The sequence below is a fragment of the Microchirus variegatus genome, assembly GCF_963457635.1.
Source record: "Microchirus variegatus genome assembly, chromosome: 19".
Classification (NCBI taxonomy): Eukaryota; Metazoa; Chordata; class Actinopteri; order Pleuronectiformes; family Soleidae; genus Microchirus; species Microchirus variegatus.
The window spans coordinates 15,941,586-15,958,039 of record NC_139820.1 but is presented as its reverse complement, the minus strand read 5'-3'; the positions used below and the strand labels follow the sequence as shown (position 1 = coordinate 15,958,039).

Here is a 16,454-nt window from a genome sequence, read left to right as displayed (position 1 = left end):
GTGTGCTCAACTGCTCAAAGAAATACAGGGAGCACTTTCAGCACACATCCCAGATCTTGGTTAAATGTTCCAGTTGAAAACCTGTAATGATTACACGGAGTCATTGTTGAGAACAAGATCATGGAAGAACCAACACCATCAACCCACTGAGGATAAGATTCAGAGTCATACTGGCTGTGGGTGTATGTGTGTGTGTGCGCGCGTGTGTGTGTGTAGGATCTCCTCCCAAACCTAGGTGAGGACATCAGTCAGCTCCCGAGAGCATTCTCCACATTAATAGTTCAACTTCAAATGTTCCTCTTGAAATAAAGCTTCTAGTTCGGCGGCATGGTTCAAGTGAACTCTGAACCACGGCTCAGTTGCGTCGCCGCAGGAGTAGACTGCTGGACGAACAGGAACAGACATTATGCAGCGAGCCGAGCACTCCGTCTCCTCCCCCTCACACTTTATCATGATAATAACTTTGTTTTCTTTCTAGTTTATGCTTGTCCTCCTTTTATTCTTATTTTAAAGATATTTCCCCAATTAGAGCCTCAAATACAACTAGTATTATTAAATATCATGTAGCTGTTCAACAGCTTGTCTTTTTTCTGATGGTCACACACAAGCAGCTGGAAGTGGCATGATGTCGCACCCTGAACTAGATGATGTAGACAATAGTGATTTGTCATTAATGTTCATTTTTTAAATGTTCCTGGTCTCGATCTTCAAATGAGTTCTAGCTGTGTTTGTCAAGATATATGTATGTATGTATATATATATATATATAACATATTGTCATTCATAGACATAGATGATCACCAACTACATTGTCATCTTTCAACATACAGACATTAAAAGGCACATTTCTAAAACTCTCCAACTATATAAAAACTCTACTTTAAGTAAAACTATTACTGAGCTGATATTAAGCTTTGAACCTCCTTACTGAAATGTTTGTTTTCACACAGTGAACAGTGTAGAAATATTTTGTAACAAACATATTTATTAAAACGTGTACATAAGCATTTAGCATGTACTACACTTTCTAAATGTGAAATGACAACATGTTCTACAACAGTTCTTTGTCACATTAAGGAAAAAAAACATATGGAAGAATTTCATATAATCCTAAATAATGTGACCAATAACCAGTGAATAACAGATTTCATGAAGATACTAAAAGAATAATAGTTCAAATACATAGTCACTTAAATATGCACTAACTTGTAATTTCTTCCCATCTATTCCAGCACTGGTAATGAGTTAAATGTGTGGAAATATTTTAGTAACCCATCTCATTTGTGTGTCTGGCCTCATCTTTGTTTATACATACGTTAAGTGATGAACTGAAGCGACACACCACTGTACGTAGAAGCACTAACAGAGAGTCACCTCCTGGTTTGCTTCCACATCTTGCAAAGAACTCTCCTCTCTCAAAGTGTCATCTGTGTTGGCACTCTCTGTGGGCTCCGTCAGGTTTGGTGGATCCTGGGACTCTACAACCTCCTGTTGGTTCACATCAACATTTCCATTCTCAGTAGGTCCCCCTTCTGTTTCTGGCTCACTGTCTGAGTCAATAGAAATAGTCTCCATGTTTGTACTGAAATTTAAAGTACAGTTTGTGTTGCGCTGTCTGTATTGGTCCGTGCTTGGAATACCAGACTTGAGGCCTACAGATCTGCCGACTGAAGAGATCTCGGTCTTGCTCTCATCAAACATCAAGTCATGCTTAACTTTCTTGAGCGCATGCATGTCGAAGCCAAGCAAAACAGACAACTTCTTGGTCTCGCACTGTTTTGCACAAATCTTCTGTTTGTTCGCAAAGTGACTAGCAATGTCAGACTTCCACAACCACAGACTTGCAGACAGCTTTTCCTCTTCTTGAGGAGAGAGGTACGGTCGCCGGTTGAAGTAGGCAGTCAGGAAATCTTTCCTGGCCTCGTAGGTCTTGTGCTCATAGCTTCTTGGATCCAAAGCAAGACCATCAGAATCAGCTTGATTTCCAATAGTGCTGGAAGAAAACTTTGACTCCTTGCTGATCTTCATTCTCTTTGGATTCAACATGGCCAGTGTTGCTGGCTGCCTCTTCAAGAAGCCAGCCCCTGATGAGTTGAGAGTCAGGGCAGACTTGAAGCCTTGGCTTGCCTGGTTCCTTCCAACAGCTCTGCACTGCACAAGATGCAGTGTTATCGTGGAGGCCACCATGTTACTAGTGTAGACTCCTAAGCAATGAATGCATTTGTACGTCATCTTTTTCTCAACGGGGTGCATCGTTTGGAGCACCTGGTGTCGTTCCCTTAAATGCATGGCCAAAGCCTCAGAGATGGGACCTTTGAGGATGGTGAAACACAGCGGACACAGCGTCTTCCCTACCTCGCTCTTGTGAGTTGGGAAACTTCTACTGAGTTCACTTTTTCTGTCAGTCATTCGAGGAGCACTCAGTTTCACCACAGGTGGGGCACTGTTTTGAGCAGATGCAGACTGATCTTGACCATTGGCAGATTCCTTCATGTTAAACGTTAGAACAACAAGCTGGACATTGCTGGACTTCTCTTGTTTAATGGTGAGATCAAATGTTAGTGGTGTTGCACCAGGGGGTCCGACAAAATCCTCAGGGTGTGTTTGTGCCACGTGCTCCATGATTTTTTCAACACTGTGGAAAGTAGAGTGGCACTGTGGACAGGTGAGCCCATGAATCAGCATGTGGTTGAGTAGTGTGTCACTGGGCAGGTAGCGGTTGCAAAGCAAGCACTTGCTTGTGAAGTTGTGGATTTTCATGATGTACTTGGCCAGTGCCCATACTCTCTTAGCCTTGTGTGCACTCTCAAAATGGGCACTGTAGAGGTTTTCAGGGAAAAGCTCATTGCAAACTGTACAGATTTTCCACTTCTGTGTTTGAGCTGTACATACACCTGTAGCATTAGCCTCAGCCGCAGTGCTGTTGCCAGGAACTGAAACACGCACCTGTTTGGCTACAACTGGGGACTGATTTTTAACAGAGGGCGCTGGCTTCAAATAACCAATTACTGGTTGTGCTGTTGGGTCAACTTTAAGTGTGTGGCCCCTGTTAACCAACATAGAAGAAACTGGTAGGGTTTGAGCCCTGGAGACAAGAAGATTAGCATGTCCAATCATGGTGGTTACTTGAGCACCAATGCGCTCATGGTACTCTATAACGTGCTGCACTAAAGCCTCGTAGCTACGTGTGGAAAACTGGCAGCGTTTACAGAGGATGTTGTTACCACTGACAGAATTTGCACCATTTTTGACAGATGATTCAGACACCATTCCAAGATATGGAGCGACAGTATGCTTAAAATGTTCCCTATAGATGTGCCTTCTCACAATGTTGTAGAGACTGTCCCGGAATGTGCACTTTTTGCAAAAGTACATTGCTCTTTCCACACCTTCTCCATGCCTGATTTTATCATGTGGTTTGTCAATCTTCCGCAGCGCAGTTCTCGGCACGTTCCCATAGTTCTGCCGTGAAGAACTGGGTAAATGGAATATCTTAACATGCGTCTCTAAAGTTCTCTTGCTTGCAGTAAATGTGCAGTATGGACAGTTGAGCAGAATTTTACTGTCAAAGATTTTCCTGTGTACATTGCGGAAGTGATTCTTGTAGCCCGAGTAGTACTTGGAAGAAAACGGGCACTCTGTGCAGCAAAATGGTTTTGATCTGTAATCCTATCAGACATTACAGGGAAAAGAAACAATGGCATTAGGTGACGTTTGGCACTTTTTGTGAATCATTTGAAAACATTTGAGCACAGTTTGAAATGTACCTGTGTTTTAGAATATGATGGATCCCATGCACATATATCAAGGCAAAGACTGCTTTTTACAAACTGCTCATCAGGGCAAAACTCTTTGAACTCCTGTGGAGAAAAAATATAATGTCAATACACATTTGTTCTTCTCAGAAAGTATTCAGCTTTCATGATACAGAGTGTCATATTAACCACAATGTATTTTCACAAAGTTCACTGATCTGACACAGCTTGTATATCCCTCACATTTTAAAATAACATATTCTCCAACGACTTACTTTTAAAATTAAATCAAATGATGTTACATATTAATAACTTTATAATGCCTTAGAAGATGTTACACACATTTGAGATGTGTACTCACCTCAACAGCCTCTTTGCAGAACTCCAGACCAATGTCTCCAAGAGCATGTTTCACTTGTTTTCTTGCTCTTCTGATTCTTGTAAGGTTATTCACTGGAACTTGATACATCTCTCCTGAAAAACAATTATAGTACGAGGTTGTATTTTTGAACGTTAGCATTAACTTACAAACACATAAATAGTTCTCGTCATCCCACAAATCATTGTTAGCCAATGAAAAAAAAGTCGATGATGATGAAGATAAACGAGGGCCCAGTGCAGTGAGAAAGGACCTGCAGCACATAAGCCTTCTGTGTTTAGCCGTCAGTGCTGACTTACAGAACAGGTGAGAACACGCGTGTCCTCCGTCCTGCTCCACTGTGAGCACCAACGTCCAAATTGAACACGTTGTACTGTGCTTTGGGGGCTAGCGTTGTTATGCTAGCATCAGTTAGCACCACTGCGCGCTTTTGTCAGAAGCTTAGCACGCATGCTAACGCCGCACCGCAAGCTAGCGATAAATACATTTATTTTTACACAATTAATGCACATACGGTGTTTTACTCACCGTGTGAGTGAAGCTGACTCGGTTCACAGGGACTCGTACTACACGTGTAGTGTCAACAAAGACGTTTGTGGTCTGGTCTAGTCTGGTCTGGAGCAGAATGAGCTGATGTTCGATCTGAGACTCTTAGACTTCACGGCTAAGCTAAGCGCATCTGCTCTGCAGAGACAAAAGCTGGAGCTTTGTGCTAAACATCTCATGAAAGCGAGGGATTCCAAATGTGAAGACTCCCGACACAACAATGTCCCGGTGTCCAGTCTTTACTTCTCAAGCTTGCACCGGTGCTCAGCCCAGCCTGCTAGCTAACAGCATCACCGTCAGTGAGCCAACTCGATCCAAAATGGCGACGACAAATAGGCGGAAGTCGTCGCACAGAGCTGGGCAGATGATGAATGGTGAAAAGTTTCATATTTTTTTTTAATGAAATTTCAATGTTAGTTACACAATCTTATGATTATTGTTCTGGAGATCAAAATACAAAATGCAAAAATACACACACTCAGCTTATTTAACCATAACCGGGTTTGTCTTACTTGCTTTGATTCATTTCTCAGTATTTGTATGTTAACAATGATGAAAATGTACAATGATGAACTCTCCCTGTTTGATTAATAACAAGAGTCTGAACAGGAGCCACATTTACATTTCACCTTACATGATAGTGTTAGAAATGACATACTGCAGGATGAAACATTAGTTTATGTATACAGTATTACAGCTCAGTGCATATTGTTGAATTATATACCTACTCTACCTGAGGCTATAAGTTATTACAGATCTGTTCATCAGATTCATTTTCATCTATGAGCACCAAGAGAAATCAATTCAGATAATTAACAACTATTAAAATGGAAAACCAGTACAATACATGTTTGTACTGTCACCCTGATGCAAGCAGTTGATAATGTAGAAAAGGAAAGAATCATTCACATCAATGTGACAAAAGTGTTCAAAGCACAAAGAAGCTGAATTGTTTCTGATGTTATCAAGTGGCTAAATGATGAAATCTGATCTGAACAAATGAGAGAAAACCTTTGACGATCACACTGACTCTGATCACAACATGAATAATGACACTCCATCTTCCCAACGCTAAAGAAACCACCAGCAACAAGTAAAACACACCATTTTAATAACCAAGCACAAAAATGTCTGGTGACAGTCTGGCTGTGAGTGGATCAAGGAAGTCCACTGCAGCTGGGATTGATCAGGCCTTTCGTACTGGTACGTCCTGTGCAGGACCAATCAGCTCCCAGGATCCAACTGGTGCCAATATCAGCTGACATAGGGCAAAAGGCAATGTAGATCCTGGACAGGTTGCCAGTCCATCACAGGGACTATTAGAGACAAACAACCACCCACTCTCATGGTCAATTTAGGGTGTCCAAGTTGTTCCAATGGTATCGTGAACCTGGGTCTTTGTGTTGCAAAGGCAAGAGTGCTAACCCACATTGCCATTTGCAAAATTAAACTAGGACAAGACCTTTTATTTTTTAAGAAGCAAATATGTTGCACCCAATTTCCCCCTGAGATCAATAAAGTATTCTTTTGACTCTGATCATACTTAGTGTTTTTCATGTCGGTGTGTCCAAAAATAAAAAGCTGATTTGAAAACATGTTGTCATTCCAGTGGCTCCATCACTTCCAGTACAACAGTGCGAGGTCCAGTCATCACCAGCCTGGTGAGGGTTCTGTAGTCCAGGTAGAGAACACACTGTCCATTCAAATGGCACACAAACTGCCGTACCTAAGATTAAAGCAGGTACATGTTCATGTGGGTGGGGGGGGGGGATAATATAATCTAAAATAATTATATCATGTACATCGAACTCACCTTCACCCCAGCAGCTGCTGCAGGGCTTCCAGGGTCAACAGCTTGCACATAACAGGGAGAACTGCCTCTGACAACAAAACCCCAACCCAGAGCGTCTCCTAACACCTGTGGTTATCGTGAGATATACATAATAACACATCCAGTAGGATTTTTTGTTGTTGTTGATCTGCACTGATTCAGATGGAAAATGACTTTCCAAAATAGTCACTGCTTTGATTTGACAAGACAGTAGTCTGTCTAACAAGGTCATCAAAGAAAAAGGCTTGAATTATCCTGTGTTTTGTTGAAACGAGAATACATTTCTGGTGGAACTGCAGGAACTAATGCAAGCAGCTTGTAACAGCTGTTTCTGGATTTACAGACACACAGAACATATTTGTATATGATAATATCTACAGTAATTGTAATGATTTAATCGTATTTAGACGTGAAATGTAACACAACAGTGCCACCTAGTGTATAAATGCATTAACATTAAAAGTGTGAGATGAACCTCTTTTTTTCACTACTGACAGGTTCAACATGCAATCTCAAATGTTGCCCAACAGGAAAGGATGTCTATGGATATATAAATATGCCTGTTTTACCCAGTGGATACAAAGCAACTTAATAATGTGTGTACGGTAATAGTAATAGTAAGTTACAGTTTCGGTGAAATGGCCGCTGCCTACCCAGAATGCATTGCAGTCTTTTTTTAAACACTGCAAAGCAACACAATAATACATAATCTTCCGTAAATATATTAATTTGTACGCTTTTATAGATGTAATCATTGGAATATTACTCTCAAAAGTTTTCACTCATCAACTCAACACCACGACTGTGAAATGTAATATATATATAACACATGGTTCTATGTGTTCAAGACCTTGAGTGTCTTGAAAGGCGCCTTAAATATAATGCATTATTATTATTATTATACACCCATGGCATGATCCTGATGATGTGGCAAGGCAGAGCAGCACTTGTGTCAGTAAACCATTAGAGTAGGAGCAGTGACGAAGGTGTACAGTTGCCTAGGTGTGGTCATGTAAATAAGTCTGTGAAATATCCATACTTTTTTAATGATTTTTTTTTTTTCAGATCTTATGCTACCTCATATTGGAGTCCCGAGTTCATGTACAAAGTTTGGTTTCGATAGGTGAAAGCGTTCCTGATATATGTGCTGACTTCCTGTTTAGCGGCTGTGTCGCCGATTTCGTCTGGTAGTGACGGGCAAATGCTTCCGAAAATCAAAAAATCCTTCTGGGAACTTTTGTGAGGCTTGGTCCAAGGATCATGTACGTCAAGTTTCGTGAAGATCGGACAAAATGTGTCATCCACAAATAACGTTCAGCTCACAAAAATATCAGGTGAAGACATTACACCAACTCACCGTTAATACTTTCTTGATGAAGGGCGCACCAGGTGCCAATAACTTTTCACATGTAACAGTTCTTTGAAGCACTGTGAAATCATAAAAAGCTTAGTTTTTATGCTCCCATAACCGAACATTAAATACTGACGGCTTTTCCAAGCATTTGCCTAAAGAATGTGAACTTGCCTGATTTAGGATTGCATCTCATCACAGAGGTGGAGGACACAAGAGGTGGAAATGCACCAGAGTGAAGCTGAAGAGAATTCAGGCTGCCTCGACGCCCACTGGTCACTTGTTTCAGGTCTTTACTTGGCCCAACTATTTTGAAATGAGTACGGAAAATATTTTCAATAATTTGTTCTTGCAACATTTATGAAATGCAAAGGGTCAGGAAATATTATTTCATGAATTTACCAGAGTGGAAAGCACTGTTGGTAGTGAGGTGTTTGCACTCAACAGTCAGACTCTCAGAGTGGTTGTCTTCAAGAGCCACACCTCCATCAGTGTCCTGCTCACTTTCATTTAATAGTTCAGACAATCGGCGTCTGCGACGGAAATTGATGCAGAACTGATAAAGAAGTCCACTGTCGATGAAATCGTGCTTATTTTCCACTGACGAGAGAGAGAGAGAGAGAGAGAGAGAGAGAGAAAGAGAGAGAGAGAGAGAGAGAGAGAGAGAGAGAAAGTACAAAGCAGTAATGTTTTAAAGCTCAAAAAGAGTCTCGTGCTGGGCAACAGTATATTGATATATCAATATATCGATCAGGTATATGTGATGACTTTTCCAATTTTTAAAGGCTATTGCATTAATAATCATCATATTTATTATATTGTACACATTTGTGAAAAACAAAATATTATGTATGAAATATGATATTGATTTAAAAATACAGAATCAACAATTTATATTTATATTTCTTACACTCATTTGATTTTAGGCCTAATTATTTGTGTTGAGGTAAATTTGACCATATGCAATTTCCTTGTTTCCAACACATAAATATCCTTGGTTTAAAAGTAGATAGATGAATGATTTGATTAGATTGCAAAGATTGCTCACATCTAGTACCATACATAGAAGGTGAATGGCTTCTCCTCACCATGATGCATAATGCCATTCTCCAGCAGTGCACAGCAGAGCCCCAGCCCCTGACGCCGGCTCTCTGCCTCTCCGTTCTGAAGGAGCCAGTCAATCAACTGGCAGCCAGGAAAGGCACGCTGATAAGAGATACCATGCTCCTCTCTGAGCTGCATTATAGAGTTCTTATCCCCTATGAGACTGAAGAAAACAGGCACAAAAACTGCAACATGCAAATGATATGAGAAACATGAGAAACACAAGACAAGATTCAGAGCCGGACAGTAACAGTACATTTACTTGAGTGCAGTACTTAAGTAGAATTTTGAGGGATCTGTACTTTACTCGTGTATCATTTTTGGGGTGTACTCATGACTTTACTCAAGTACATTTGAGAGGCAAATATTGTACACTTTACTCCAATACATTTCTACCCATAACCGTGAGTACCCGTTACTTCTTCTAAAAAAATAACAACCCAACTCCATGGTCAGATTTAGTGGAGAGCCGAAACCATGAACGAAACAATGGATGAAGACGCAGTAGGTCTTCGCTTCAAGTGTTTGCTGTGTGTTTAACACAGTCAAGTTCAAATGTAGACACAAAAAATCCATGAAAACTCTAGCAGAGGTTTGTCAGAGCGTTGCCATTGTGTTATTGTCTTGTGGCCAAGTGAGAAATAATAATATTTACTTATAATAATAAATAAAGCAACATAAAAGGTAAAAAGATGAAAATGACCTGATTTTACTTTCAATTCCTTTTACATTCTTCAAGGCATTAACATGAACATTTTTCATAACTCCATGTTGGACGTTTCTATATGTAAATGTAGGCACTGTGGCAGTAGTAATGCAATATTTAGAAAATGTACTATTGTACTCTTGATACTCAAGTACTTTTTAAAACAATACTTCAGTACTTCTACTTAAGTAGAGATCTGACTGTAGTACTTTTACATGTACTTGAGTAAAATTTAGCAAGGGGTATCTGTACTTTTACTCAAGTAATGAAACTGTGTACTCTGTCCGCCTTTGACAAGATTACTGAGCTGCAGAAAACCCTGTATTTCTAGGTACGTAAGTTTAAACTCAATGCTCTCAGTCATGTTGTATGTGAAAATAAATATGATTGGCATTACACCTGTAGGGATTAGCTGATCCTGCTTACTGTTCATATAGCCGCTGTCCTCGCATGAAGACTTTCACCTCCATATTAAATGGAACTGTGCCATCATCCTTCCGGAAGCGGTACAGCAGTTTGGCATCTTTGAAAACTGATCTCTTGTCACAGACTAAGAAAGAGCAGCATACAGTTTCACCTCAGGTGTCTTTCTCATTTGTTCAAAAGAGTTATTGAGTTATCTCTCGTCTTGGGCTTGCCTTGGTGCCTCCTTACCGTGATGAACAATTTCATGGTCCATGAGGTGCTGCATGAGACACACAGCCGTTGCTCGATCTGGAGCTTCCTTGTGGCTCACGAGCCAGTCTATAAGCTCCTGTGCTACAAAGCAATTGGGGTATGTGCGCAGGTGGTAGCGTCGGTCCTTTATCAGCTTTGCATCATGAAGTCTCAACCTTGAAACAAAGTTCATATTCATCCTGACAACAACCACATGTCTGAGACTTGCATCTAAAAAAAGTCTTTCAAAGAGCTGTAGGTGCACTCTTACCTGAGTTGTTCCCCAGCAATCATGACTTCAGCCTTATGTTGTCTTACCACAGTTTTCCTCCTAATGCTACTTGTTCGCTCCATGTTTGTTATCTCTGAATGAGAAAGTGAAGTGTAAATCACTTGATGTTATGCACCTAAGTGTTGACAAAATAGCCCCAGAAACACACACTCGAAGACGTGTGGGAGAGATGTTGTGTATACACAGAGAAAGAGAGCCAAACTGTCAGCAAGGTTATTTTAGTTATTTAAAGACTGAAATTTAACTAACAGAAAGTAAATTGTGTTACCAAACTAACTCAGACTGTAATGAAAAGGTGCTCTTTTTTTTCTTTGTAAATGTACTTCATATGTAAGCCTTTTATGAAAATGTGTTTATTTTTTTCTCTGCCAGCAATTTTAAAAGATTGGCTTTGAGACAAAGTTTTCATTCATAATAAAATGTTCTCCATGTGTTTTTCTTTACAGTGTGTGACATAAGACTTTTAACTTTGCTCATGTTTTTCCTCAGACTGAGCTCCTGACATTCCTGGCTCATAAGCGATGTGATGTGTCTCATGAGGGTCCATTGGCATGTTATTTATTATTATTCATGTTGTTATGTTGATACACACTAACTGCATCCAACCTTAGCAGTTTTATGCACATTCTGCACTTCAGTCTACTTCATTTGTTTCAGGAATGTGTCCTAATGCATTTTTAAAATGGCAACTTTTATGGGTTTTTATGACACAATACTTATAGGACCTTTTTGAATCTTGCACTTAATATGCAAATACTCCATATTACAAAAAACTAAAACGAATACAAACCCAGCATTTACATAAAATAAAAGCTACCGAACCTGCTGTAAAAACTTTTATTTTTATTTTATTTATTTAATTTTAAAAACAAAAATAAAGAGCTAAATAAAAATGAAAACTAATGAAAAATAAATGAAATATGTAAAGATCAATCAATCAATCAATCAATTAATTAATTAATTAATTAATTAATTAATTAATTAATTAATCTTTATTTGTATGGCCCACAAAACATAGTTTGTCTCACGGGACTTCACGGGGTTGGTAACATCCTCTGTCCTTAGACCTTCGACCAGGGTAAGGAAAAACTACCAGGGAAAAAACCCTTATAACAGGGAAAAGGGTAGAAACCTTAGGGAGAACCACAGGTGAGGGATCCACTCCCTGGATGGACAGACGTGCAGTAGATGTTACCAAAAACATACAATACATAATGACAAAGAATAAAAAGTGAAAAGTCTTTCAATGCCAGGATCCATCTGGATCACTGGGTTTGTCACAGCCTGTAGTGAAGAATGTTGTGGTCAGAGACTTGAAAATGACGGAGTTCTCTTTCCTGTCCTGACCTCATGTCGTTCACTGGTGTCAGCAGAACTGTAAGAGATTAAAAATCAGTTGTGCTACATGTGGATTTATGTGCTACATCTCATGGGGGGACATCGGGTAAGTGGTGAGGGATGAAAAATCGAGGACGGGGTAGAGAAAGTGCGGCTCGTGCAAAGTCTGTGTGCTCATTCTAAGTGCATGATGGGAAATTCCCCCAGCAGTCTAAGCCTATGGCAGCATAAGATAGACTATTCTAATCAGGACATACCTGATCTAGCTTTGACTATAGTCTATGTTAAAAAGGTAGGTTTTCAGTCTACCCTTAAAGGCAGAGACCGAGTCAGACTGTCTGAAAGCGGAAGTTGGTTCCACAGGAGAGGAGCCTGGTAGCTAAATGTTCTACCACCGATTCTACTTCTAGTTATTTTAGGAATAACCAGTAGACCTGAGTTCAGGGAGCGCAGTGGTCTATTCGGTTGATATAAAGTGATTAAGTCACAAATGTAAGAAGGTGCCTGATTATTCAGGGCCTTGTATGTAAGTAGAAGTATTTTAAAATCGATTCTACTTTTCACTGGGAGCCAGTGAAGAGAAGCCAAGACAGGAGTTATATGATCACGTCGTCTGGTTCCAGTCAGTATCTGTGCTGCTGCGTTCTGGACCAGTTGAAGGCTTCTCAAAGACATACTAGGACATCCAGACAGTAAGGAGTTACAGTAATTCAACCTAGAGGTTATAAAGGCGTGGATAAGTTTCTCAGAGTCTTGTCGTGATATAATATTTCTAATTGTCTTAATGTTGCGAAGGTGGAAGAAGGCTGTTCTACATAGATGCTTAATGTGTTCATCCAGTGATAAATCCTGGTCAAACAGGACTCCTAGGTTCCTTACTGTAGTGCAAGGGACTGAAGTGTTACTGCCTAGGTTTAGAGCTCCACTTGAAAATGGTGCTCTTATGTATTATGACCTCAGTTTTTTCTGTGTTAAGCATCAGAAAGTTCTGAGTCATCCACGTCTGTATGTCTATGAGACAATCCTGGAGTTTAATAGATGGGTTTGGGTCGTCCGGTCGTACAGATATAGCTGGGTGTCGTCTGCACTCTATCAACACTCTATCTACACTCTATCAACACTCTATGAACAATCTATCTACACTCTATCAACACTCTATCTACACTCTATCAACACTCTATCAACACTCTATCTACACTCTATCTACACACTATCAACACTCTAGCTACACTCTATCTATACTCTATCGACACTCTATTGCACATATGTTAAACTCAAAGCCCGGGGGCCAGATGTGGCCCGCCACGTCGTTTTATGTGGCCTGTGAGTGATTAATTGGTCTTAAAAATCTGTGTTAAAATAGGTCTATGCTTCTTTAAGGCCATAGACCACATACATTTCCCACAATGCATGGCGATTGCGTTACACTCTTAGAAATACAAGTGCTAAGTAGAACCATATAAGGTTCTTTGGCTTGTCCTCATAGGACATAGTAGTTGCCAATGGTAGACAGCTACTTACTACAGGAGCAGTTTTGTTGATATGTGCCAATATTGTGAAACAGTATGAAATGATTTATTATAAATATTCTTCTTCTAAAATACTCTGTAATAAAAAAAAATACTTTTGGTGTGTTTTTCAGAATTATTCCCACCCTGTTTCACCGAAAGTCACCTTAAGTAGCAGCCTACCATTGGCAACAAGCCGGCTACTGCAAACAGGTGATGGAAATGTAATTTCGTTGAATAGCTGTCTACCATTGGCAACTACTACAGCAATCAGAATGGGAAAATGTCTATTTATTGATTGAGAAAATGTCTTTCGAAAATTAATATCCAGCGAATGTCAATCCTCCTACTAACTTATGCACGCTTCAACATTATGCATGATCAACACAGCTATTTAAGCATCTGAACACAACTATTGGGCTTAGCAGCAGAGTAAAGGACACAACGATATTGCTGCCAACCTGTGCGCACTGCGTAGCTCTCAATTTAAAAGACAAGACGACGCGGCCTTGAACGCATTTATTATTTCATCAGAGTCCAGTTTCTCCACAAGCTCTTTTTCAAACGTGAGCAGCGAGATGCTATTCAGTCTCTCTGTGAGCATTGTAGCTCTGCTGGTGGATTTAATCCTGTTTACAACTAAAAAAAAGACGCTCCACAGAGCAACTTGTAGGTTGCCAGGTGCATGTGTCGCAACGCATCTTCAGACGCCACAAATCGAAACCGTACCATTGCCGTGGTCCAAAAATCGTGATGCATACTGAACCGTGGGAAAACTGTATTGCATCCCTAATACACCCTCTATCGACACTTTATCGACACTACTCCTGTGATTACTACGTGCTTACCCTCAGTGAAAGCATGCTTGCCAGCAGAGACATGTGTAGGATATGTTTCGTGTCACTTGACACTAGACTAATAAATGATGAGAAACGCGTCATTTGACTCACGGGCAAATTTGGAAAAGGGGAAACAAATTTTCTTTACAACTCTGAAAAACTGAGGGAGGGAAGCACATTAAAAAAAATACTGTCATTCTCGCAAAACAAAACCACATGTAAGTCGGTGAAGTATCCCTTTAGTATACACATAGAGCAGCTGAATGTCCATGGTAGAGTCAAGGTTAGAGTTTGAAAATATTCTTAAGATATCATAGGTGCACATGATGCACATGTTAGTACCTCATACAAGAACACTTCACAGAACCTGAACTGATGCAGTCACTATTTCTTGTCGGCTGTTGTGACAGCAGATATTTTAATATCTTTGTCTTTTTTCCCATCATTCACAAATCGTATTATTTTCAAATAAAATTATTTATCCTGATTCTTTTAAACCACATGCTGCTAAGCCTTTGCTAATTGCATTTATGGTGATATTAGCTGTCTACCAAAAGTCTTCTGACTCGAACCCTTTTTTATTTAAATATATAATTAAGCACACAAAGTAGCACTTTAAAATAGAAATCATCTGATTGTCTGGAGTGTGGATCTTATTTTTTTTATTATTATTTTTTAATCTTTTTCTTCAGACAACGGAGAAAACAAACAAACAAATATATATATATATATATATATATATATATATATATATATATATGTAAATAATAATAATAATTCAAATAATAACATAAGGTTTCAGTCAGAGGATAAATTTTCAGAAATATATGCACTAGGTACCATAACAGCAAACACATATATATATATAATATCTATGAGAAACATACTTTACAAATCATTACAGATATTACTTGCTATATATCTTACCCATTTTTCCCATCTTCTTTCAAAAATATAAACTTGATTTCTAATTCTCATTGTTATTTTTTTTCCAGTACGTAAGATCCTTCCATTTGGGATTACTTAAATGTTCATCTTTTAACCAATTTCTTGTAATGTGTTTAATTAATGCTACTCTTATTATTAAAAACAAATATACATCATTCTTCCTAATGTTTTCTGGAAGTTTGGGGTGTCCTAAAATACCAATTTATTATCTTCCATGTAAATTCTTTCCAGTAGTTTGAGTTAGTTGTTTCATGTATGTTTTAACACATTTGTTCCCAATCTACTGGTGAGATATTACAAGGAATTTCATTTTCCCATTTGTTTTTTTTTTACATTGAGATCATTTTGTTTACCTTGATGATTAGCTCGTATTAATTTAACTAATTTAGTTAAGAGTTTTGTTTCAGTACCACAGTCATATATCTTAAGCATGCATTTTAGGAAAGGGTTTATTTCTTGAGTAGATTTCTTTTTTACAACTTCAAAAAGATAACTTCTCACTTGGAAGAATCGAAATAAATGAGACTTGGGTAAGCCATATTGCAACGATAGCTGTTCAAATGATTTCATTTCTTTATCCCCAAATATTTGTCCAAATTTACATAAACCTTTGGATGCCCATATGTTAAAAGTTTGGTCCGTTCTATTAGGAGAGAAGTCTGGATCACTCCCCATTTCTTTCAGAAAAATGACATCTTCATTTAATTTTAAATTGTGGCAGACTTCCCTCCATACCTTAAGTGTAGCAACTACCCATCTATTGTCTACATTCTCAATGTGTGATTTTTTTGTATTTAGAATAAGGGAGAACAGTTAATGGTAAATCTCCACAATTTATTTCCATTTCTCTCCATTTTGTTTGTGAACATTCTCCCATCCAAATTTTAACATTTCTTACTTGTGCTGCTTGATAAGCTGCTTGCAGGTTTGGAAGGTCTAGGCCACCCATTTATTTTGGCAATTTAAGAGAATTCATTTTAATTCTTGGTTTCCTTGCCATTCCATATAAACTTGAGCTTGAAGATACAGTGTTATGCATCATCTGAATAAAAATCTCATGAAGTATTAGCCTAAAGTGAAAAAAAGAAAAGTATAAAGTCGTGTCAGTGAGTGGCAGCAGATGTTGTTTGGTGTTGATGTTGCAATGTTGTGACCTGTTACAGCACAGGTTGTGTGGGTGTGCCTCATGAATATAAAAGT

The 16,454-nt window shown here is 39.0% G+C and overlaps 2 protein-coding genes across 2 annotated transcripts; both read right to left on the bottom strand.

Moving 5' to 3' along the window:
- Window positions 1-1,212: 1,212 nt before the first annotated feature.
- On the bottom strand, window positions 1,213-4,860 carry adnpa (activity-dependent neuroprotector homeobox a). The gene is made up of 4 exons (XM_083906463.1): window positions 4,663-4,860; window positions 4,117-4,229; window positions 3,768-3,860; window positions 1,213-3,669 (listed from the first exon to the last, which is right to left on the bottom strand). Exons 2-4 carry the CDS (start codon window positions 4,222-4,224, stop codon window positions 1,360-1,362), a joined length of 2,511 nt encoding a protein of 836 aa, XP_083762589.1. The 5' UTR covers window positions 4,225-4,229; window positions 4,663-4,860; the 3' UTR covers window positions 1,213-1,359.
- Window positions 4,861-6,280: 1,420 nt separating this feature from the next.
- On the bottom strand, window positions 6,281-10,686 carry LOC310941081 (DEP domain-containing mTOR-interacting protein; the record flags this gene model as incomplete). Its single annotated transcript, XM_083906163.1, has 9 exons — window positions 10,601-10,686; window positions 10,327-10,505; window positions 10,099-10,222; window positions 8,951-9,129; window positions 8,265-8,462; window positions 8,037-8,168; window positions 7,869-7,939; window positions 6,494-6,598; window positions 6,281-6,406 (listed from the first exon to the last, which is right to left on the bottom strand). Exons 1-9 carry the CDS (start codon window positions 10,681-10,683, stop codon window positions 6,281-6,283), a joined length of 1,197 nt encoding a protein of 398 aa, XP_083762289.1. The 5' UTR covers window positions 10,684-10,686.
- Window positions 10,687-16,454: the final 5,768 nt, after the last annotated feature.